The following is a 24,596-nucleotide window of genomic DNA, read 5'->3' as shown; positions in this document are numbered from 1 at the left end:
AAAAATAGAGAGAAGTCAAGTTATCCACTTGAAACAAAATTAACACTCCAACTGTGGCAACGATTCAGAAATGCCTGACTCCTTGATTCTACTGATTTATAAAATCTTTGAGATGGTTTCCTCCTTTGAAAATGGAAACAGAGATAACTTCTCTCCAAAGATTATTATGAGTAAAATAGTATTTATGAAATACCTAGCACAGTGCCTGGTATATTCAGTTACAAAATCAATAGAAATTCATTACTGTCATGGCTACCAATCCATGAAAATATGGGTCATCCATCGGCACATATTTCAGAAGGCTGAGGCAAAGTACATTTATTTCAATGAAGATAAACAAGAACATTCATTTTCAGGAGTCATGACTTTTATCGTGTTTTAAACTTTAATAATATCGACCTGAACTGCTCTAAACCAAGGCAATCAATACTGGAGAATGTGCTCAGGTGAAGCTTTCAAAGAGGATTTAGATGAAAGGGAAAGCATCTTTCAATGAGGTCTGGAAGCGATGTGAATTCTTGGCATTCATCTACTCATCCTTTCATCCATCCATCAGTTCACTGATTCAACATATCTGTACTGAGTCACAAAGCTGTGATAGCAGGTGCGTGAGTGGTGGTCAGTAAGCGAGTTTCTGTCCTCCTAAGACTTATACTAGGGTAAAGGGGAAAAAGAAATGCTCAAGTGACCATTCAGCTATAACGTTATAAATATTGCAAAAACAGAAGCCAAAAGGAATATGGCACACTTAATTTGGAGTGGGGGAAGTGTACCACCTAAAGGTAAAAAGAGGCATCTTATGGGTTATTAAAATTAAATTCTGACAGCAACCACAACACACCCTGCAAACCAATGTCAAAGGCTAGACTCAAAAGCACAGCTCACAAATGGAGTGGGTGAGAAACCCCGATCTAAATTCTTCAGTTAGACAAGAGGAATAATATGGCATCAGGTGGAGAGGGAAGAAAGGGTTTTGGAGAGAGCATCCATACAGTTGTTGGGAGAAAGCTGTGTGTGCGAAGTCAGTCTCTATTTACACCACTTTCAGTGGAGGAGAGAAAAGAAAAGTAACTTCCTCTCAGCCAAAAATAGAGCACCTACTCAAACAGCATGATGTAGATCCCCCTCTGGGGACCAGAGGGCCAGGGCACGTCTGCCTCCTCAGGAAGTTAAGGCCACCCCACTTCCCTGATAGCTCGGTTGGTGAAGAATTGGCCTGCAATGCAGGAGACCCCAGTTTGATTCCTGGGTCAGGAAGATCTGCTGGAGAAGGGGTAGGCAACCCACTCCAGCTTGGGCTTCCCCTGTGGCTCAGCTGGTAAAGAATCCGCCTCCAATGTGGGAGACCTGGGTTTGATCCCTGGGTTGGGAAGATCCCCTGGAGAAGGGAAAAGCTACCCATTCCAGTATTCTGGCCTGGAGAATTCCACGGACTGTTTAGTCCATGGGGTTGCAAAGAGTTGGACACGACCGAGTGACTTTCCCTTTCACGCAGATACACTGAATCACTTTGCCCCTCGCAATGATGCTACAAGGAGGAGCCTGTGGGCACAGTGTCACATGTCAGATCTGTGCATACCAGGCCAAATGAAAGATGGATGCCCCTGCCAAGTCAGTTCTGCAGGGACGCACAGCTGAAATATGGGAGAGAGAACAGGAGGAGAAAAGGAGCTGACACTTGAACACTGCTGCTGCTTGTAGGGGATGAGCATCACGTAAGCGAATCTTCAAGCGGACCCTGTGAGAGACGTTCTGATCTTGCTGTTGTTTTCATGTGTGGAAATGAGGCACCAGGCACTTGTTTCACTGTTTCAAAGTTGAGGAACCAGGATTTGAACCCAAATAGACTAACCACTATTTTGTGCTCTTCAATAGGTCTTCCAGGCATAAATATTCATTAAAATAATGACAAACATTTGGCTCATTGCATCTTTTTAAAAAATGTTGAAAATATTTAAAGAGTAAAATTGAGATGACATGTACAGTATTCTGGGTGGCACTGCTCAGGTGGTGCTAGTGGTAAAGAACCCGCCTGTCTAATTCAAGTGACATAAGAGAAGCGAATTCAATCCCTGGGTCAGGAAGATCCCCTGGAGGAGGGCATGGCAACCCACTCCAGTATTCTTGCCTGGAGAATCCCATGGACAGAGGAGCCTGATGGGCTGCAGTCCTTAGCACCACAAAGAGTCGGACAGGACTGAAGCGACGTAGCACGCATGCACATACGGCGTCCTAAAAGCACATCCATGGGGCACTGGCAGGGCGGCCCCGAAGGTCTGACTTTGCTACCGCAGTATCTATGGAGTAATGAGGGCTGAAGTGTGAAAGGAGAGAGGCTGGGAGAAGGTTGAGGCAGGGAAAGAAAACTGAGCATGACCAGAATGGGGTCTGTGAGCGTGGAAGGGACCCAAGAGACATGAGGACGAGGAGAAAATCTCAAGGGACAGGACTTGAGGTGGGCATGGAAAAGTGGTCCAAGGAGTAGTTTGGCTTCATCCTGCTGGACCAGCTGGGTAGCAAGACCACGCATCAGCACAGCTGACGTCTCCCTCCAGCGGATGCTCAGCCCAAGTCTTGCCATCAGCACTGCGGGTGGAGCAGGCAACACACAGGGCCCACCAGACTCTGGAGTCCGACTCACTGGGATTGAATTCTGGCTGCACGAACCACTACCTGGGGGACCTTGAACCAGTCCTTAGGTGCTCCACATCCAAATTTCCTCTTCTATAAAACAGGGCCTATTCATGTAACTTATCGCTTAGGAAAAGTGTGATAATAAAGTACATTCATACCCATAAATACTAAACACATTTGAAGCTTTCTATTTCCTGGCACATAGAAAACACTCCATGATGATTTACTGAAAAGAAGCATTATTATTAAATTGTAGAGGAGACACAGACAATAAATACGTAATAAAAATAGTTGAAGTAGTCTGAAGAAAAATAAAGCAGAATAAGAAATTAAATTACAACAGGAAATCTATTTAAAAAAAAAAAATGAGCAAGGAGCCTCTCTGAGGAGGTGACATTTGAGCAGAGACCTGACCTGAATTCATTGAGAAAGCAAACCAGGCTAAAACTGGGAGAGGAAAGACCAACTTCCAGGGAGAGGGACCCCCAAAGTTCAGAGCTCTGAGTTGGGAATGAGCTCGATATTTAACGAAGAGTAAGAATGATGGAAAGAGGGCAAAAGATGAGTTTAAGGGCAAAGTCAAGGATCAGACCACATGGGGCCACCAGGACCTGCTAAGGACTTTGTATTTTATTCCCAGGTCCGCAAGAAGCAATGTGATGCAGTAGGTAAGTTCTAGACTTCTTGGCTGGGATCCTGAACCCATCTCTTCCCAGGTGTTCCCATCAGTATCTTCATCTGTAAAGTGGCGATAAGAATAACACCTACCCTGAAGAGTTGTGAGAAGTGAGAAAATGTAATATGTGCAAAGAACTGAACAGTGCCCAGCACACAGTAAGCATTCTGGGTCATTATCATCATCATCACCATCATTAGCAGACTTTGAGGAGGGGCCTGATGTAATCTGAATTGTCTGTAAAATACATTACCCTGGCTTCTGTGTGAAGGTGATGCAGGCTGGCCTTTGGCCATGGTTGTAAGTGAGGTGAGTCTGAGAGGGATGGAGAGAAATCGCTGCAACAGACTTGGATGGAAAAATTCTCGGGCCGATTTGCAGCAACATGGATGGACCTAGAGCTTATCATTATTTCACTTATTAAGTGAAAAAAGTCAGAAGGAGAAAGACACACACCATGCGATATCACTTACACGCGGGATCTAAAATGTGATACAAACGAACTTACCTACTAAACAGAAACAGACTCCCAGACCCAGAGAGCAGACCTGTGGGCGCCCAGGGGGAGGGATGGATGGGGAGTCTGAGGCGAGCAGGTGAAAACTACGACATACAGGATGCATAAATAGCAAGGTCCCGGCGCACAGCACTGGCCACCCACTCCAGTACTCTTGCCTGGAAAATGTCATGGACAGAGGAGCCTTGTAGGCTACAGTCCGTGGGGTCGCGAAGAGTCGGACATGACTGCGCGACTTCACTCACTCACTCACTCACTCAGCGCACAGCCCAGGGAACTATATTCTGCATCCTGTGATAGGCCACAGTGGAAAAGAGCGTGAAAAAGAATGCATCTACTGCGTGTGTATTACTGAATCATTTGGCTGAACAGCAGACATTAACAACTGCAAGTTAGCTATACATAAGTAAAACAATTTACAAAAATTCTAGGCTGGACGGCTTTGTGCACTTAGATTTCCAAGTTTCCCTGAGAATGTGTGTGTCTGGGGTCAAGCCAAGTAGTCTTTTAGAAAATCACCATCTACTTAAAGTAGGTGTGTTATTACAGAAAAAAAAAAAAATTATGGATTAAAGAAAAACAAAGTTTTCCTTCAGGAACATTCTGAGTAAAAAGGCCATGCCCTTCAGAGGTCATGCATTCCTTACAGCCTTTCCTATGATCGTCACAAGTGGCTACCAAGACAAAACAGGAAATCCTGTTTCTGTAACTGTCCAAATACCATACAGATATGAAAAGGTAAGACAGGCATCTTCTGTTCATTTTCCTGCCTGAGCAGTTCTAACATCAATCCATCCTCTTATTTTGGGCTGTCATGGAAAGAAAGGCTTATTAGACAGAAGCATGGAGAGCCCATGTGTGGGAAAGCCTGATCCAGTAACCCCTCTCCAGGACAACCTCACTCTGCTTTCAAATGGATCTTATTCAAATTGCTGGGCACCTGTCGAGGAATTTCGCTCTGAGTGGAGGCTCAAGTAACATTTTCCTGATATATTATTTTTACTGGGAGCACAGAAATAGCACCATGAATCAAAGGCACGCTATAAAAGGCTAGAGTGAGCCTGGATGGGGATTTCGAAATGGCTCTGGGGCTCCGCGTGGAGAGTACAGAAGCTCCAGCAGCAGGAGCTGTACCCTGAAGCATGTTTCTCCTCCCTCTATTCCAGAGGTTCTGATGCATCTGACCCTTCCTCTGTGCGCTCCCTTGAATTAAAAAGAAATCCATATGTAAACGGGGCTGCAGACTCCCTCATTCTACACGTGAGAATATTGACAAGATGTGTGTGTGTGCTCAGGGGTGTCCTTCTCTTTGCAACTCCGTGGACTGTGGCCTAACAGGCTCCTCTGTCCATGGGATTCTCCAGGCAAGAATACTGGAGTGGGTTGCCACGTCCCCCCTCCAGGGAATCTTCCTGACTCAGGGATTGAAACCTTATCTCTTGCATCTCTTTTATTGGCAGGCATATTCTTTACCACTGTGCCATCCAGGAAGCCCATTTATAGGATAGACTTAATCATTTGTCATGGTAAAAGGAGAGCTTATGCCTGAGTCAGGGTAGACATCTAGGAGAGTTTGGACCAAAGAGAAGCAGGCTTCCTGCCATTTATGGCAGTTATTATTCCACTTGTCTATCAGCCTCAGCCAGCTCAGCAGAAAATATTCCTTTTCATTTCATGATCGCATTGTTCTCCAGAGGAAATGGATAAAAGCACACCTGTCAGCAGATGGGAAATAAAGACCCTCTGCTGCTTGGGCCCATCCTCAGGGACCTGCCTTTCACATTAAGGTGTTAAGACTCCAGCATCTCTTCTTGTAACTGTAAGTCACCGAAGGGAGAAGACTAAATCATCCAATTATCCGTCATTAGCGTCAACTCCTTAGCTGCAATTACAGAATTCTAAGGTTCTGCTCTTGTGTGTCCCCCTGTGAATTTCCTCTTCAGCATTTTATCCACGTATCATTTCATCTTACTCTGAGAATCTGACTTAGGAGGCAGGGCAGGATGGATCAAGAAACTGACTGCTTGCGAGTCCCTAGGGATCTTGTGAGAGGAGGTCCCTGGGCCACACTGGGAGAAACTGCAGTGGTCCGAGAGGTCCTGAACAAGCCCAGTCCCCGCCACCTACTCCTGGAGACCCCTCACATCATTACTCCAATTCCACACCCCGTGGTCCATTCTCAGACCTTCAGTGACCACTTGGCTGAATCAGAAAGAAGTTACCCAGCCTCTGTTGCATACTTCAGGGCTTTTTTCTAAATAATCATCAGCTTTTTTTTTAAACAACTGCTTGATTATCAAGAACTCAAAACAGTATCCTTTCCCATTGAAATGCCTCCTTTCAAAACAACCTGTTCACTGCAGCTTCAAAAGCTTATTATTATAATTTTTTTTAATTGCGTGGAATTCAGCCTCCTCGTTCCTTTCATTAATGCCCAAGCTAAGCCCTCTGGTCTTTATTACTAACACAATAAGCGTACCTGTTATGCCAACTGTGTCCCAGGCACTCCAGCAGGCACCAGGGAGTCAGAACTGAATAAAGAAGCAACATGGTACCAGGACTCTGGTGTGTAAACGTAAGCATCAACTTCCACACTGAGGATTAATTTATTCCTATAAGTATATAATGATAATAATAATCATGCCCCTTTATTTTAGAAAAGACTGGGGACCTCCCTGGTGGCCCAGTGGCTAACACTCTGAGCTCCCGATGCAGGGGAATGGGGTTTGATCCCTTGTCAGGGAACTAGATCCCACATGCTGCAACTAAGACTGGCACAGCCAAATAAATAAATATTTTTAAAGTAAATAAATAAAAATAAAAGACTGGAATGACTGCATATAATATATGTACACTATCATGCAATGTTCTTTTCATTAGACACTGTCTTCTGCCCTGTGAAAACTTTTGCATGAAGCCTCTAAAGATGAGACGTTCACTGCTTCTAGATAATAACATCAGGAGCTGGGCATCTGGAGGCTCAAGAGCTCTAGAAACAGTGCCTGACACATAGGAGGCGGTGGAGAAACAGGTACTGAATAAACTGCAAAACCCATCAGGACTAACATTTCAGTTCGTGTAAATTTCACCCAAGTCTGCTGATTCCGGTTTTGCAATAAAACTAAAAATAGCCAGCATTTACTGAGGGTTTAGGATGGCAGACTCCCCTCTAAGTACTTATATCTATTCCTAGTAAAATGCTCACAACCCCATGAAGAAGTCACTGTTATTAATAATATTATTACCGTTGCCATTTTACAGAGAAGGAAAATGAGGCACAGGGAGGTTAGAACCGAGTCCAAGGTCACGCAGGGTGCGTGGGATGCAGCTGCCTGCTTCTCTAGCCTGTGTGGGGGCGTCTAGAGATAAAGACTGTTCTCTCTTCCACCAGCAACAGGCATGTGTATCTGATGCATGTGTGTCTTTTCTGGCTTACGCTTCGGGGCCCTGCCCTCTCCCTCACCTTTCTCTCCAGGTGTGTTTCCCTGAAACACAGATCCCCAGGTGCAGGGTGTGCAGATGCGGGTGCACCCTGGTGGTGCTGCTGCCTGAGCAGGGGGCGGGGGGACAGCAGGGGGCCCAGGAGCCTTGTTCAGTGGGGAGGGAGACACCCGGGCAGCTGAGGCTGTGCAGACCTGGTGGCGGGGCTCTGCCCACTTTCTGAACACAGAGATTTGCACTGATGACCTGGACCGAAGGCAGGACACCTGGAAGTCAGGTGTGCTCACAGAAGGCTGGCTCAGGAAGATGGCAGACAAGCCTTCCTGGGGAGGCTGCCTTGAGGCCAAAGCCCTCCCCCCCACCTCCTTGTCACTTTGGTGATTGTCACACACCCCTCAGTTCCCCACCCCAGTCCTGGAGCTCCAGGAAAGCAGCCTCAGCCATCCAGCTCTGTGTTAACTGTGCCTCACACACAGCCAGCTCTGGGAACCAGGGTCTGATGCTGTGTAAGTATCACCGCTGAAAGCTCATTAAATGTGGGGTAGATAGATTAGGGGACTCCTCCTGACAAATGTGGTACAAAGGTGACCAAGGACGTTATGTTCTGATGTGTGGGTATACAGGAGGCTCCCAGACGACAGGAAGTCCATTAAATGCCCACACACAGTACTTTCATTGATGCCCCAAATGGTCCTTCAGGGTCATTTCTATAGAGGCTGCTGGCACAGAGTCACCAGGAACGCATGGAAACGCGGGTTTGGCTGACTCCACACCTTGCCTCCCATATGATAAGGAGCGGCTGTACCGCTTCTAGTGGTTTCAGGGGACAGATGATAAAGAGCAGATTGCAGAGATGAGGACCTGTGTGCAGGTGGTTTAGCACACGTGTGTCCCATGAGATTGAGGAAGCAGGGACCCAGGGCAGGGAAAGCGGGGAAGGCAGGCAGAGGCACATCTCAACAAAGGTCCCCAAGAAGGGAGCGCCAGCCTGCTCCTGCAGGGGACTCTGAAGAGGGGACTACATCTCAGCCTGTCCCATCCCCCGACAGGAGCGCACCTCCACATGCGTGCACTGATAATCACAGGCTCGTGGCAAAGGCTGGGGGTGGGGATGGGGTACGTTGGGCTTCAAACTCCCAGGCAAGTTCAGATCTCGGACAGAGTGCTCCCGGGAGCCTGGGGCTGGGTCCTCCAATGCAGAGTCCCAAATGCAGGTCCCGAGAGCAAAGGGGCGGGGGAATTGCACGAGACGGGGAGGGACACACGCCACGTGTGTACAGGCAGTGAGCACAGGCAGTGTGCTCAGACAGGGAATGAGTGATTCTCACGGGGACAGGGATCACCGCAGAGAACCAACACAAATCCTTTCTGCCAGCCGAGTGGGCTAGAGGGGTGGAAGGTGAGCAAGAAAGGGACAGGCATTAAAAGCAGTGTGTGTGTGTGTGTGTGTGTGTGTGTTCCGTTGCTCAATTGTGTCCAACTTTGCAACCCCTGTAGACTGCAGCCCAAGCTCCTCAGTGCATTAAATTTTCCAAGCAAGAATAATGGAGGGGGTTGCCATTTCCTCCTCCAGGGGATCTCCCTGACCCAGGGATCAAACCTGCACTTCCTGCACTGACAGGCGGATTCCTTAGCACTGAGCCACCTGGGAAGCCCGTTAAGTCGAAGCAGAGAGGGATGAACCAGGGTACAGGAGACTGAAGGAATCTTCCCAAAGAGGGACCTTGGAGGTCGAGCAGACTTTTAAGATTTGATCTCAAAGGACAAAGATGGACAACAATTCTGGCTTGGACCCCCAGGGAGCTGATCACTGAACCAGCTGGCAGAGCAGATTCACAGTCTACACTGGGAGCCCAAGGTGAGGGGCCCTGGCCTCAGAGTTTCCGAGATGACTTTTGTGAGGAGCAGAGGTGCCAACATCCTTCAGGTCTGGACTCCTCCAGACACGTCCTTCTTGACAGCCTTCTTGAGCAGCACTCTCCTCCAACCCCAGGAGGGTACTCAGAGCCTAGGAGAAGGGGCGTTTTTACCTGATTAATACTCTCCATGAAAACAGGCATATTTGATATTTAGCTGACTTTAATGGGCCCTGAAAAGAAATTCGTTTGATTCATTTGAAGAATAAATGTCTCTCCCCACCCCTTACACGGTGAAACTCTTAAAAGCTTTCACTTAATGAAAATGCAAATTACCTCTCAAAACATTACTAAAACTAATCATGGCAATTTTTTCACGCTTCCACAATTTACTGCTCATCCTTTCTCTTGCTTTGATGAGCAGTGACTAGCAGATGTCTGTTTGTGCCAAACCACTTAACACAGCCTCGGTAAGTTTAAGCAGTGTCCCTCCCCCATATATGACTTAACTGATCATCCCCCTAAGAGAAAATAATATTTTTTGACATCTCCAGGTAGGAAAGGTTGCAAAACCTATTAAATAGCATCACTTGGGTGAAAGGAAACAGCCAAGGGTAAGTATACATAACATTCATTCACAGACGCAGACAATTACCTATAACCCTGAACTCAGAAAACAAATCTGTGAAACCCACAAAATGCAAGCCTTCAATTCAACCAGAATCACATTTTTAAAAAAGGACTCTTACTTCTGGTTTCTCTTCCTAGAATACTGTAACCCTCATGTTTTTATTCACCATCATTCATCTCTGTATCTCTCAGTGCTTAGGATTTTGGCTTATAGGAGGAATCTGAAAAGTTTTGGAAGAACCAGAGCTATCCTGGCTTCAGTGAAGCATTAGAAGATCACCTACAATTCATAGTTTTATATTTTTGGTGATGACCAAGATCCAGTGGCCTTTAGAATCGTACTGACCACTAAGCCCAAACCATCCACACGTCCACATCCACAGAAAACAAGCTCCCTTGATGCCCTGCACCCGGTGCCGTGAACAGAGGAATGCACTGTCACCGCTGGGGTGCATCCACCTCCTCACACAGGTGTCCCTACTGTAATGTGGGGGTCTTTCCTGAAGGCCTGGGGAGGATAACTCTTACCTGGTGCAAGCTCAGAGACTGTCCTACTCTGTTCCACAAGATATGTTGCTAACTCAGACAAGAAGGAGCCATCCATTTACCTGAGCAACTTTTCCCAAGTCACCTTTTTAAAAAGTATTGAGAAAAGAAACATTGTAGTATGTCAGTTATGACTATATTTCCCAGGGGAAGTTACTATTTTTTCTTACTCACAAAATGAAATCATAAACACCAACCTTGGAAAACCCAGTGAGAAAGTAAGTCCCATCCAGAGAAGCAGAATCTAAATCACCTGCATAATTAAAGCACATTTCATATCATATGGCTACCAGAGAAGGAACATATTTTCAGGGAGAACAAGAATGTATAATCCTGCCCCTTAATTTATGCGGCAGCACCCTCTGTGTGAACAGCACTGGGTCTATGGCTTCCTAGCGCTTTTGTGTCGTCTGGCTGTGCCTCGGCAGACAAAAATCTCATCTCAGCCTCCACCTCTACTGTATTAATTACTGTGACACTTCTGTCTCCCCATGAAGACTGGGTGCCTCCAGAGCAGGAAAGCATCTTCTCATCCCCAGGGATGCGTTCCACAGCACCAACTTGCAGCAGATGCCACTAAGTAAACTACTGAGCGTGTAATAGCGTCACTGACTCTTGCTGGTGGTTATTGTGAGCTTACTATGGGTCAGGACCATTCTAGTCATTTTCCTGCATAATTCATTCAAACCTTAACACAAACCTTTGAGGTAGGGACCTCCTACCAGCTCAACTTTATAGGTGAAGAATCCAAGAAACCAAATAGGTGAAATAACTTTTCTAAATCCAGAAGGCTGAGAAGTGTCAGAAGCAGGAATTGAACCTGGAAATTTTGGAATGTGCAGCCTGTACCACTCCCGAATTCTGCCTCGCTAGACACAATGAGTTTTTCCTATTTCTATTTTAAAGCAATTATCTTGCAATTTATAATAATTTCCCAAAAAAAGTAAAAAATAATATAAAAAATTTTTGAAAAAGGTTCTGTTTCTGACCTGGGACATTTCCTTTAATAACCTCTATAACATGTACAGTGCCCTTTACATTTATAATTGCTAAGATACAACCACACAAAATTGATGGGATGCAGCAAAAGCAGTTCTTAGAGGGACATTCATACCAATATAGGCCTTACTTAAGAAAGAAGAAAGATCTCAAACAACCTAACCCACCACCTAAAAGAATTAGAAAAAGAAGAACAAAGAAAACCAAAAGTTAGCAGAAAAAAGCAGATAATAAAGATCAGAGAGGAAATAAATAAAATAGAGATTTTTAAAAAATCAGTAAGACCAAGATCTGGTTCTTTGAAAGGGTAAACAAAATGCACAACCTCTGGCCAGGCTCACCAAGAAGAAAAGACAGGGTTCAAACAAACAAAAAAAGACATGTAATGTGTAAGACAAAGCCCTACAGAGGACGGATATTTATCCTCATGTTTCAGGTGAGGAAATGAAGCTCAAATTGTCAAGGCCTGGGATCACATGACTAGTTCATGCAACATCAGGGTTCAAACGTCCTACTTCCTCAGCCAACTCCACGAACCTTCTTCTGGCAGAAGCTGGGGTGGGAGGAGGCACAATGCAGATGGGAGCACAGTGGGAGCCTGCAGGCACCGGAATGAACACAGGACATAGGAGAGGGGGTGGCCTCCAGTCTCAGGGGCCTGACACTCCCTGGAGAAAGGAGGAGTGAAGAGTGGAGGAGAAGGACCTCCTTGGAAATGTGGGGCCTTGACTACTGCGTACTACTTAGCTCTATGCAGTCAGGGGAGAAGCCAGTGGTCTCCAGGGTCTTTCTCTTTCTGGATCACAGGCCCCAGCCAGCCTGTAGCCTGTTGCCCATAAACCATCAGCCTCCCTGGCTTGTCCCTTGCATGGTCCATGTAAGCTCCCTCTCCCCTGCATCTCCCACACCTCCCCAAGGAGGAGCTAAACAGACCACCACATCTGCACTAACTTTGCAGCCATTCAACTGCAAACAATTCTACTCGCCATAATATCACTGTCAACAACAGGGTAATATAATTGCCAAGGCAACCCAAAACGAATTTTTGGAAATGTAGCTATGAATGACCAGAACTCTTGACCTTACTGAATTTGAAAGTGAAAGTGAAAGTCGCGTCCGACTCTTTGCGACCCCATGGACTGTAACCTATCAGGCTCCTCTGTCCATGGGATTTTCCAGGCAACAGTACTGGAGTGGATTGCCATTTCCTATTTCTGCAATATTCCTGGCTACCTTGTAGAGTGAAAGTTAAGCAGCTTTTACATGGTTCTTTTTGTCTCCTTACCTTCTCTCTCTTCCATTCCAAAGTATGTCTCCTTCTTCTTAAAGTCTAGTTGATCCATACATTCTCCCAAACTTACTAAATGCAAATACTTCTGCCAGAATATAATCTTGATGTCTAGCTTTACTTTTTATGTAATAAGTTCTGTATTTCTGACTCAGTGCTATCACATTGAACCTGCTGATAGCCTGGGATACCTTACTAACGCTCCAAGGTTAGAACCTGGATTGTCCTTGGCAATCCTTCTTCCCAAGGAGGACTGCCTTTGACTCCTTATTGTGCACAGAAAGTGCTACCACACCTGGCTACTGACTCAGTCCCATACACTGAACTGATTATTAACTCCTCTTTGACAACAGGCTTCTTACCTACCAGCTAGATGCCATTTCCCATCCTCTTCCTCCCTGATTTGATTTTAGCCAACCTCTACAGCCAGGTTTGGGGCTTCCCAGGTGTCTCACTGGTAAAGAGTCGACCTGCCAATGCAGGAAACCTAAGAGACTCGGGTTCGATCCCTGGGTCAGGAAGATCCCCTGGAGGAGGGCATGGCAACCCACTCCAGTATTCTTGCTCGGAACATTCCATGGACAGAGGAGCCTGGCGGGCTGTGGTCCATGGAGTCACAAAGAGTCAGACACACCTGAGCAACTGAGCATGCACTCACAGTCAGGATTATCCTCAGATACCAGCTGCTCCTAGGAGAGATGTTTTTTTTTTTTTTTTTCTTGTAGCCAGGTCCCCTTTGCAATAACACAGGGCCAAAGCAACAGTGGGTCTACATTTCCAAAATCCACTTATTCAACAATCAACAATGGTTCACTGAGTGCCTCTATGTACCCTGCTAAGCCCTGGTTTACAGTGATGAATGAAGGCTTACCAGTGGGCAGCAAGTGCCCCACTGTTATCCTCCTGCTCACCTGTCTGCCCAACGATGGAAGCGCTCAGTCTGTGGGGGATCCTTGAGGACACCTTCAAGGTCACTCGGATCTGATAATACCTAAGAAAAGAACAGAGGACAGGCTGCTGAATATTGGACTTCTTATTATTGCCTGCTTCTAAAAACACCTAGACTTAATCCTAAAGACTGTAGGCAACAGGCTAGTTTCTGGATGGCATGCATGATCGTCTAGCATCAGAGAGAGATTTATTTTGCCAGCACTGTCAGGGAGGGATGAGATGGGCCAAGATGGAGACAGGAAGTTGGGTACATCTGAGGATCCTATGAGACACAGAAAAGGTTGGTGGTAATAGACATAGGAACAAGGGAGCGATAAGTCATATGCCACAGGCACGTTATGAGAGATGGCTTTTCTTTAGGTGAAAAAGTCCATTTTACAGAAAATAGGATTTGAGTGCATGATGGACAATCCACACATGAACTGAACTGATATCACATTGCAACACAAGTATTTCCTTTAGAAACACAGCAGTTGAGCTGCTAATCCTGGGGGTATCAGCAAACAATGTCACCAGTGTATATCTACGCTCTGGGTTTTATCGCGGCACCCCCATTTCCAGATTCGGTGGATGCAGAATGTCGAGCAGGTTCCCATGTTGTCAGGAGACTCTTGTTTGTCCTCTTCTGCCACATGTGCAGAAGCACATTTTGAAGTTCTGTGCCTTGCAATTAACGATCCTTTCATTTGCAAGAACATGTCTGGCCTCATCATTGTCCTCCCCTTCCACTGTTTTCAAACCCACTGGGCAAAAGACTTTGAATAAAACAAACTGAAAGAGAAGTAAAATAGACCATGAACACACATCAGTTTCGCATGGCTCACTGAACCCACAGCAGGGAGCTTCTCTGCTACTGAGTCCGTTGCACTGTGAATACAGTCAGAGAAGGTCCCTGTTGATGCGTTCATGTGTATACGGTTATCCAAGGAGACTGAGCGCAGAGGACGCAGGCACTGCACTCGTGTAGCCTGGGTGACATCACGCGAGAGCTGTGTGACTCTGAGGACATCACACACCTTCTCTGAGCTGTTTTGTATCTGTTAAATGAGGTCTCCTGCATTGCAGGCAGATTCTTTACCCTCTGAGCCACCAGGGTAGCCCCAAAAGAAAGAAAGAAAAAGATCTGTCATACCTTCTGCTTCCAAGAAATATGGAGTAGACATATTTTTCCCTGTTCTCACTAACCATAGCCAGAAGTTCTAGACAGTGTACAGAAGAAGAAACAAAAGGAGATTCTCAAAGGTGAAGAAGAAAGCAAACAGTCCAGGGACCTCAAGGTCCAAGGAAAGACATGGTGGTGGGTTTTCTGTATATTCTTTTGCCTCACAAACTTCTCACTGTAGTTCATCTGTTATTTCTCTCTATAGCACATTTAAAGAACAAAGGTTTTTAATCGCGAGGAAGCTGAATTCACCATTTTTTATGGGTGATATGTTTCATGTCAAGTTTAAAAACTCTGCTTAGTTCTAGACCCCAAAACGTTCCTCTATTTTGTTTTCCTAAAAGCTTTCTATTTTTCAAAGAGGTCTATGATCCACTTTGAGGTCATTTTTACGTGAGGAGTGAGATAAGCTAAGTTTCTGTTTTGTCTTATTGGGGCCTATGGGTGTCCGGTTGCCACAGGACCATTTATTGGAAAGGCTTTATAGAATTACTTTTGAAGCTTTGTCAAGGATCTCCTGGGTGACCTCTGACTGCTGTGTGGGGCTACAGGTCCAGGCTCCGCATATGGTCTCTGTTTAAACCAGGCCAGGTGGAGTTCTAGTTCTTATCACTGCCTGCTGGTAGTGAAATCCTAGCTCCCTACTTGAGACCTTCTCTTGCTGGGGGAGAGGGGGGAAGGTGCTTGTTACAGCCTGGCAATGGTGGACATCTAGGATCCCACTTGGGCTTTGCTGGTGTGGGTGGAGGTCAAGCCACAGATTTTCCTGTGCTGCTTGGCTAGTACAGAACTACTACTGTCAAAACTTTTCTGTCTTGCTAGGCTGCTTCCTATTAAAAAACAGAGACATTACTTTGTCAACAAAGGTCTGTCTAGTCAAGGCTATGGTTCTTCCAGTAGTCATGTATGGATGTGAGAGCTAGACTATAAAGAAAGCTGAGTGTCGAAGAATTGATGCTTTTGAACTGTGGTGTTGGAGAAGACTCTTGAGAGTCCCTTGGACTGCAAGGAGATCCAACCAGTCCATCCTAAAGGAAATCAGTTCTGAATATTCATTGGAAGGACTGAGGCTGAAGCCGAAACTCCAATATTTTGGCCACCTGATGGTGAAGAACCAACTCATTGGAAAAGACTCTGCTGCTGGGAAAGATTAAAGGCAGGAAGGGAAGGGGACAACAGAGGATGAGATGGTTGGATGGCATCACCGACTCAATGGACATGAGTTTGAGTAAACTCCGGGAGTTGGTGATGGACAGGGAGGCCTGGTGTGCTGCAGTCCATGGGGTCGCAAGGAGTTAGACATGACTGAGTGACTGAATGAACTGCAGCTGCAGCTGCTTCCTTCCTGGTCCTGTGTCTCAAGAAAGCAGACATTTTTGGTTGGAGCTTTTATTTTGATATTTAAAATGGCCTCTGAGTGTAGAGCTAAAGTGCTGTCTAGTGTCCCTAAAAGCAAGAAGCCTGTGATGTGCCTTACACAGAGGCAGGCTTCATTCAGGAATGAGCTACACTGCTGTCAGCCATGAGTTCAATGTTAATGAATCAGATGAATATATTTGTATATATGCTACACTGCGGTTAGTCGTTCAGTCATGTCCGACTCTTTGCCAACCGATGGACTGTAGCCCACCAGGCTCCTCTGTCCATAGGGATTCTCCAGGCAATAATATTGAAGTGGGTTGTCATACCCTCCTCCAGGCAATCTTCCTGCAGATCGAACTCAGGTCTCCTGCATTGCAAGTGAATTCTTTACCTTCTGAGCCACCAGGGAAGCACAAGAATACTGGAGTAGGTAGGTAGCCTATCCCTTCTCCAGGGGAACTTCCTGACCCAGGAATTGAACTGGGCTCTCCTGCATTTCTGGTGGATTCTTTAACAGCTGAGCTCCCAGGGAAGCCCACGTAAAGGCACATATATATATACACATTTATTTTAGGTGTTTCCACATACACCTTTAAACAGAAACCCACCTAAACTAGCTATATATTGATCAGGTGATGAGAACATGACCAGAGGCTGTCAGGAACATAACCCTGTGTTTCTGCTGGGATCTTTTATCTCCATCATGAAATCCAGGGAGGAAGCATCTGAGTCAGGGAGACAGAGGCAGAGTGGAAGGTTCTTGCACTGTCTACAGCAGACAGTTGCTACTTAGCAGTAGTTAATGACCACTGTGCAGAAATGCTGGCTGTGGAATACTAGACCATTTTATTTTTCCAGGAAGACAGTAATTCAGATTTTTAATAAACCATTTTAAAATTTTTGAATGTTGGTTCATAAATCAATGACAACGCCAAGAGCAACAGCAAAAACAATTAGCAGCAGCAACCGTGGCCACCGTGTTAACAATAAAGCCCTGTGCTGACAAGATGAAATACACTTGCAGGCTGAATCTCCATGGGCCAGCAATTGGCCAACTCTGATTTGTACAAATATAAGATGTCACTTTTAGTGTCTCTATAATAAAAGACCAATGCATTTTAATAATTTCATCATCAAAGGAAAAGGCACAAATCCTACCACCACCACCAGCAGCAGTTGTAATATTCAAATGGTTTCCTCTCCAAACATAAAATAGGTCAATTACTGCCAGAGGCTATGCATTGCTTTTCTGTTGGATTATGCTCAGAGCAGTTACAATAATGCTCAAGCTTTATTAAGCATCTCTGTGCTAGGACTTGTCCTAGGAAATCTCATGTATGCATTCTTGTTTGGTCTCCACAAAGGCTTCATAAAAGGCTTCCCTGCTGGCTCAGTGGTAACGAATCCGCCTGCCAGTGCAGGAGATGTGGGTTTGATTCCTGGGTTGGGAAGATCCCCTGGAGGAGGAAATGGCAACCCACTCCAGTATTCTTGTCTGGGAAATCCCATGAACAGAGAAGCCTGGTGGGCTACAGCCCATAGGATTGCAAAAAAGTCACACAGGACTTAGCGACTAAGCAATAAAGTCCTTGTAAAAGAAAGCATTATCTCAAGTGTTAACCAAAGAAGACACCGAGTCATTGGAGGACTCAAACTGCTTAGCTAAAGTAGTTAAGTTAGCAAAAAGCAATGAGGTTCTAACTTGAGAAACAACAGTAATTTGTTTTTGCCTATTATATCTGATAGGAGTCATATTTTGTTGCACAGATAATAATTCTTTTGTTATCAACTCCGGAGCATTATCTGAATTGTTGCTCCTTAAAAGCACTAACGGTACTGAACCTTATTTCAAGGAACTCGTCATCTTGAGCTTCAGATGCTTTATAGGCATATGCTGAAAGAAACAGGTTTCAATTAAGTTGGCCCATTGGGCTTCTTGTCTTGATTACACAGAATGTTTCAATCCCTTTAGCAATTATCTTTTGTCTGAAAACAAGTTTCTGTCAGGCCCTAAACTCATAAACCATGACATCTGTGACATAGATGATTTTGTTCGATTCTTTCAGGAAATCTCCGATGCACTTACTGTGACTTCCATCTTAAAGATTAGAAAACTAAAGCTAGAGATGAAGGAATCTGTCCAAGTTCACATAGTCAGTAAATAATGTTAGTGCATCTCCTAGAATGACCTTATTGCTTCAAACAGATATACTTTAACCATTTTAAAGTCACCTTCTTCCAGGTGTTTTGACTCAAGGAAGACCGCATGAAGAAGGGAGTAGTTAGCACCAATCCCTGGGGAATGAACAAGCAGTAGGAGAAGATGGTGGTAAGTACCAGTCAGAAGGATTGGAGAAGCTAAGACCAGGAAGCGAAAACCTTCAGACTACGTGCTGGTTGTATTTGAATAGTCTAGATTTGCAAAGGGCCCTTTTGGGAAGTAAGAGGAAAACAGGCATCTTTTATTGGCTTCCACCTGTAAAAGTGACACTGAACGATGCCCCTTACATAATGTGGCAGGTAGAATAATGTCCCTTCCAAAGATAGCTATATCCTGATTTTTAGAACTTTGAAAAAGAATTAAGGTTGCAGGTAGAATTACAGTTGCTAATCAAAGAAAAAAAAAGTATTTTAAGTATAATGAGAGCTGTACATTTGCACACTGTTGATAGAATGGAAAAATCATGATAGCCTTTCTGGAAAGCAATTTGGCAAGAATATCAAACATTTTTATTTTCCTTGATGCAATAGTTCAATAGGAATCTAACTTTATTTTTATTTTTTGGCTGCACTGCACAGCATGCAGGATCTTAGCTCCCTATCAGAGATCAAACCTGTACCTCCTGCAGTGGAAGCATGGAGTCCTAACCACTAGACCACCAGGGAAGTCCCTAGGAATCTAACTGTAAACGTGTGTGTGTCATTTTTATAATAGTGAAAAATCAGAACAACAAAGATGGTAAAATAAAATCCTATGATGACACATTATATAACCTATAAAAACTATGATTTTGAGAACTACTTAACAAAGGAAAAGTGTACAACACAACATTTTTAATGGGAGTATCCTCATTAATTTTTTCTAATATGGTGTTTAAAAGTTAAAATAATGCCAATAAGTGAATCAATAAAGTTTTAATAAGTTTTTTAAAAATCAGGAGATTATTCTGGATTCCCTGGGTGTGTCCAAAGAACTCATCAAGCTTCTTCTCAGTGAAAAAGAAGCGAGTAACAGAAGAATGCAATGTGAGAAAGGTTATCATCCATGCTGGCTACGAAGAATGAGAGGCCACCAGCCAAGGAATGTGGACAGGCTATAAGAGTTGGAAAAGAGAGGTTCATAGAACCTCCCCTAGAGACTCCACAAAGGATCACAGTCCTGCCAACATTCTTATTTTAGCCCAGAAGGACTCATTTCAGACTTCTGTCCTCCAGAATTGTTAGATAAGTTTACATTGTGTTAAGTCACCAAGTTTGTGGTGATGTATTACAGCAATAATAAATTAATGTGTACAGGCTTTCAAATCCCCTCCTCATGACAAAACTAATAGACAGGAAAGGTTATCTCTATGTTAACAATATACAAACTGTAACTCGGAGAGATTACATAATTCTCCTACAGGCACACAGCTAGTTAATGGCAAGATTTAGTGGGGATTAAAACGCAGGAGAAGGCAATGGCACCCCACTCCAGTACTCTTGCCTGGAAAATCCCATGGACAGAGGAGCCTGGTGGGCTGCAGTCCATGGGGTCGCTAAGAGTCGGACATGACTGAGCGACTTCACTTTCACTTTTCACTTTCATGCATTGGAGAAGGAAATAGCAACCCACTCCAGTGTTCTTGCCTGGAGAATCCCAGGGACGTGGGAGCCTGGTGGGCTGCCGTCTCTGGGGTCGCACAGAGTCGGACATGTCTGAAGTGACTTAGTAGCAGTACCAGCAAAATGCAGGAGGGCCTAGAGGAGCTACTCCACGTTCAAGGTCATGAGGGGCAGCAGTGAGGAGATACCCCTCGTCCAAGGTAAGGAGCAGCGGCTGCACTTTGCTGGAGCAGCTGTGAAGAGATACCCCACGCCCAAGGTAAGAGAAACCCAAGTAAGATGGTAGGTGTTGCAAGAGGGCGTCAGAGGGTAGACACACTGAAATCATAATCACAGAAAACTAGTCAATCTAATCACACTAGGACCACAGCCTTGTCTAACTCAATGAAACTAAGCCACGCCATGTGGGGTCACCCAAGAAGGGCGGGTCATTGTGAAGAGGTCTGACAGAATGTGGTCCACTGGAGAAGGGAATGGCAAACCACTTCAGTATTCTTGCCTTGAGAACTCCATGAACAGTATGAAAAGGCAAAATGATAAGATACTGAAAGAGGAACTCCCCAGGTCAGTAGGTGCCCAATATGCTACTGGAGATCAGTGGAGAAATAACTCAAGAAAGAATGAAGGGATGGAGCCAAAGCAAAAACAATACCCACCTGTGGATGTGACTGGTGATAGAAGCAAGGTCTGATGCTGTAAAGAGCAATATTGCATAGGAACCTGGAATGTCAGGTCCATGAATCAAGGCAAATTGGAAGTGGTCAAACAAGAGATGGCAAGGGTGAACATTGACATTCTAGGAATCAGCGAACTAAAATGGACTGGAATGGGTGAATTTAACTCAGATGACCATTATATCTACTACCGTGGGCAGGAATCCCTTAGAAGAAATGGAGTAGCCATCATGGGCAACAAGAGTCTGAAATGCAGTACTTGGATGCAGTCTCAAAAATGACTGAATGATCTTTGTTCATTTCTAAAGCAAACCATTCAATATCATGGTAATCCAAGTCTATGACCCAACCAGTAACACTGAAGAAGCTGAAGTTGAACGGTTCTATGAAGACCTACAAGACCTTTTAGAACTAACACCCAAAAAAGATGTCCTTTTCATTATAGGGTACTGGAATGCAAAAGTAGGAAGTCAAGAATCACCTGGAGTCACAGGCAAATTTGGCCTTGGAATATGGAATGAAGCAGGGCAAAGGCTAATAGAATTTTGCCAAGAGAATGCACCAGTCACAGGAAACACCCTCTTCCAACAACACAAGAGAAGACTCTACACATGGGCATCACCAGATGGTAAACACCGAAATCAGATTGATTATATTCTTTGCAGCCAAAGAAGGAGAAGCTCTATAAAGTCAGCAAAAACAAGACCAGGAGCTGACTGTGGCTCACATCATGAACTCCTTATTGCCAAATTCAGACTTAAATCGAAGAAAGTAGGGAAAACCACTAGACCATTCAGGTATGACCTAAATCAAATCCCTTATGATTATACAGTGGAAGTGAGAAATAGATTTAAGGGACTAGATCTGACAGATAGAGTGCCTGATGAACTATGGATGGAGGTCCGTGACACTGTACAGGAGACAAGGATCAAGACCATCCCCATGGAAAAGAAATGCAAAAATGCAAAATGGCTGTCTGGAGAGGCCCTACAAATAGCTGTGAAAAGAAGAGAAGTAAAAAGCAAAGGAGAAAAAGAAAGATATAAGCGTCTGAATGCAGAGTTCCAAAGAACAGCAAGAAGAGATAAGAAAGCCTTCCTCAGTGATCAATGCAAAGAAATAGAGGAAAACAACAGAATGGGAAAGACTAGAGATCTCTTCAAGAAAATTAGAGACACCAAGGAAATATTTCATGCAAAGATGGGCTTGATAAAGGACAGAAATGGTATGGACCTAACAGAAGCAGAAGATATTAAGCAGAGGTGGCAAGAATACACAGAAGAACTGTACAAAAAAGATCTTCATGACCAAAATAACCATGATAGTGTGATCACTCACCTAGAGCCAGACATCCTGGAATGTGAAGTCAAGTGGGCCTTAGAAAGCATCACTACGAAGAAAGCTAGTGGAGGTGATGGAATTCCAGTTGAGCTCTTTCAAATCCTGAAAGATGATGCTGTGAAAGTGCTGCACTCAATATGCCAGCAAATTTGGAAAACTCAGCAGTGGCCACAGGACTGGAAAAGGTCAGTTATCATTCCAATCCCAAAAAAAGGCAATGCCAAATAATGCTCAAACTACCACACAATTGCACTCATCTCACATGCTAGGAAAGTAATGCTCAAAATTCTCCAAGCCAGGCTTCAGCAATACGTGAACTATGAACATCCAGATCTTCAAGCTGGTTTTACAAAAGGCAGAGGAACCAGAGATCAAATTGCCAACATCCCCTGGATCATTGAAAAAGCAAGAGAGTTCCAGAAAAACATCGATTTCTGCTTTATTGACTATGCCAAAGTCTTTGACTGTGTGGATCACAATAAACTGTGGAAAATTCTGAAAGAGATGGAAATACCAGACCACCTGGCCTGCCTCTTGAGAAACCTGTATGCAGGTAGGGAAGCAACAGTTAGAACTGGACTTGGAACAACAGACTGGTTCCAAATAGGAAAAGGGTATATCAAGGCTGTATATTGTCACCCTGCTTATTTAACTTATATGCAGAGTACATCATGAGAAACTGGAAGAAGCACAAGCTGGAATCAGGATTGCCGGGAGAAATATCAATAACCTTAGATATGCAGATGACACCACCCTTATGGCAGAAAGTGAAGAGGAACTAAAAAGCCTCTTGATGAGAGTGAAAGAAGAGAGTGAAAAAGTTGGCTTAAAGCTCAACATTCAGAAAATGAAGATCATGGCATCTGGTCCCATCACTTCATGGGAAATAGATGGGGAAACAGCGGAAACAGTGTCAGTCTTTATTTTTGGGGGCTCCAAAATCACTGCAGATGGTGATTGCAGCCATGAAATTAAAAGACACTTACTCCTTGGAAGAAAAGTTATGACCAACCTAGATAGCATATTGAAAAGCAGAGACATTACTTTGCCAACAAAGGTCCGTCTAGTCAAGGCTATGGTTTTTCCAGTGGTCATGTATTGATGTGAGAGTTGGACTGTGCAGAAAGCTGAGTGCTGAAGAACTGATGCTTTTGAACTGTGGTGTTGGAAAAGACTCTAGAGAGTCTCTTGGACTGCAAGGAAATCCAACCAGTCCATTCTAAAGGAGATTAGCCCTGAGTGTTCTTTGGAAGGAATGATGCTAAAGCTGAATCTCTGGTATTTTGGCCATCTCATGCAAAGAGTTGACTCATTGGAAAAGACTCTGATGCTGGGAGGGACTGGGGACAGGAGGAAAAGGGGATGACAGAGGATGAGATGGCTGGATGGCATCACCAACTCAATGGTCATGAGTTTGAGTGATCTCTGGGAGTTGGTGATGGACAGGGAGGCCTGGCGTGCTGCGATTCATGGGGTCGCAAAGAGTTGGACACGATGAGCAACTGAACTGAACTGAACTGAAAATGCAGGTGGTCGGTGTTCAGTTGCTCAGCCGTGTCCTACTCTTTACAACCCCATGGACTGCAGCACACCAGGCTTCTCTGTCCTTCACTGTCTCTCGGAGTTTGCTCAAATTCATGTCCATTGAGTCCATGATGCCACCCAACAATTTCATATCACCTCCTCTCCTCCTGCCCTCAATCTTTCCCAGCATCAGGGTCTTTTCCAATGTGTCGCCTCTTCCCATGAGGTGGCCAAAGTATTGGAGCTTCAGCCTCATTCCTTCCAAGGAATACTCAGGGTTGATTTCATTTAGGATTGACTGGTTTGATCTCCTTACTGCCCAAGGGACTCTCAAGAATCTTCTTTAGCACCACAGTTCAAAAGCATCATTTCTTCAGTGCTCAGCCTTCTTTATGGTCCAACTCTCACATTCATATATGACTTCTGGAAAAACCATAGCTTTGACTATATGAACCTTTGACCATCTGACTAAAATTTAACTTCTTATGTGGTGGAGGCAAAGCCTGGTGCTTTAATGTTCATAAGCTCACTTAAATTTCCCCATTGTTCATTTTCCCCCGGAAGCTTAACCCCACTTATTCTGATCACTAATGTATTTTTCGTCTGTTTTCTCAAAAATGCAGTCAGAATACGAATGCTGCTTTTTGCTTCTATGTTTCTTAGAGCTCTTACTAAGAGCATTGTACAAAGGGAAGAAAAACATCTCATAAACATCGGCTATCAGTTGATTAGAAATATCCAGCTTCTGGGGGAGACAAGCCACGCCATATTCTTCTATTTCCAACAACTAACATGGTGTTGACACAGAGCTGACATTCATTCAGTCCCAGAGGAATGCACAGATGAATGAATGAATGAAGATTCCCGCAATAAACCGCAAGGATATACAATCCAGTCCCAACATCTACAACTGAGTGAGTGGCTCAGAACCCATGTGTGATTCTTCTAATATTAACAGAACTAGAAACAGGGACTTTCCTTGCAGTCCAGTGATCGAGACTTCATTTTCCAATGCAGGAGGTCCAGGTTCAATCCCTGGTCAGGGAGCTAAGCTCCAATATTTCATGGCCAAAAAACCAAAGCATAAAACTGAAGCAATACTGAACCAAAGCCAATAAAGGCTTTAAAAATGGGCCACATAAAAATAAATACAAAGTAGAAATACTATTCTAT

At 44.5% G+C, this 24,596-nt stretch overlaps 1 protein-coding gene across 1 annotated transcript in view; it reads right to left on the bottom strand.

Moving 5' to 3' along the window:
• The window catches only part of FAM135B (family with sequence similarity 135 member B), a 156,438-nt gene that overhangs the window by 104,307 nt on the left and 27,535 nt on the right, over positions 1-24,596 (bottom strand). Inside the window, exon 2 of the mRNA XM_068983823.1 lies at positions 13,499-13,578. Coding sequence (XP_068839924.1) covers positions 13,499-13,578 — 80 coding nt within the window. The remainder of the gene's footprint in view (positions 1-13,498; positions 13,579-24,596) is intronic.

Source organism: Capricornis sumatraensis, chromosome 11, assembly GCF_032405125.1.
Source record: "Capricornis sumatraensis isolate serow.1 chromosome 11, serow.2, whole genome shotgun sequence".
NCBI lineage: Eukaryota > Metazoa > Chordata > Mammalia > Artiodactyla > Bovidae > Capricornis > Capricornis sumatraensis.
This window is presented reverse-complemented; position numbering and strand designations above follow the sequence as displayed.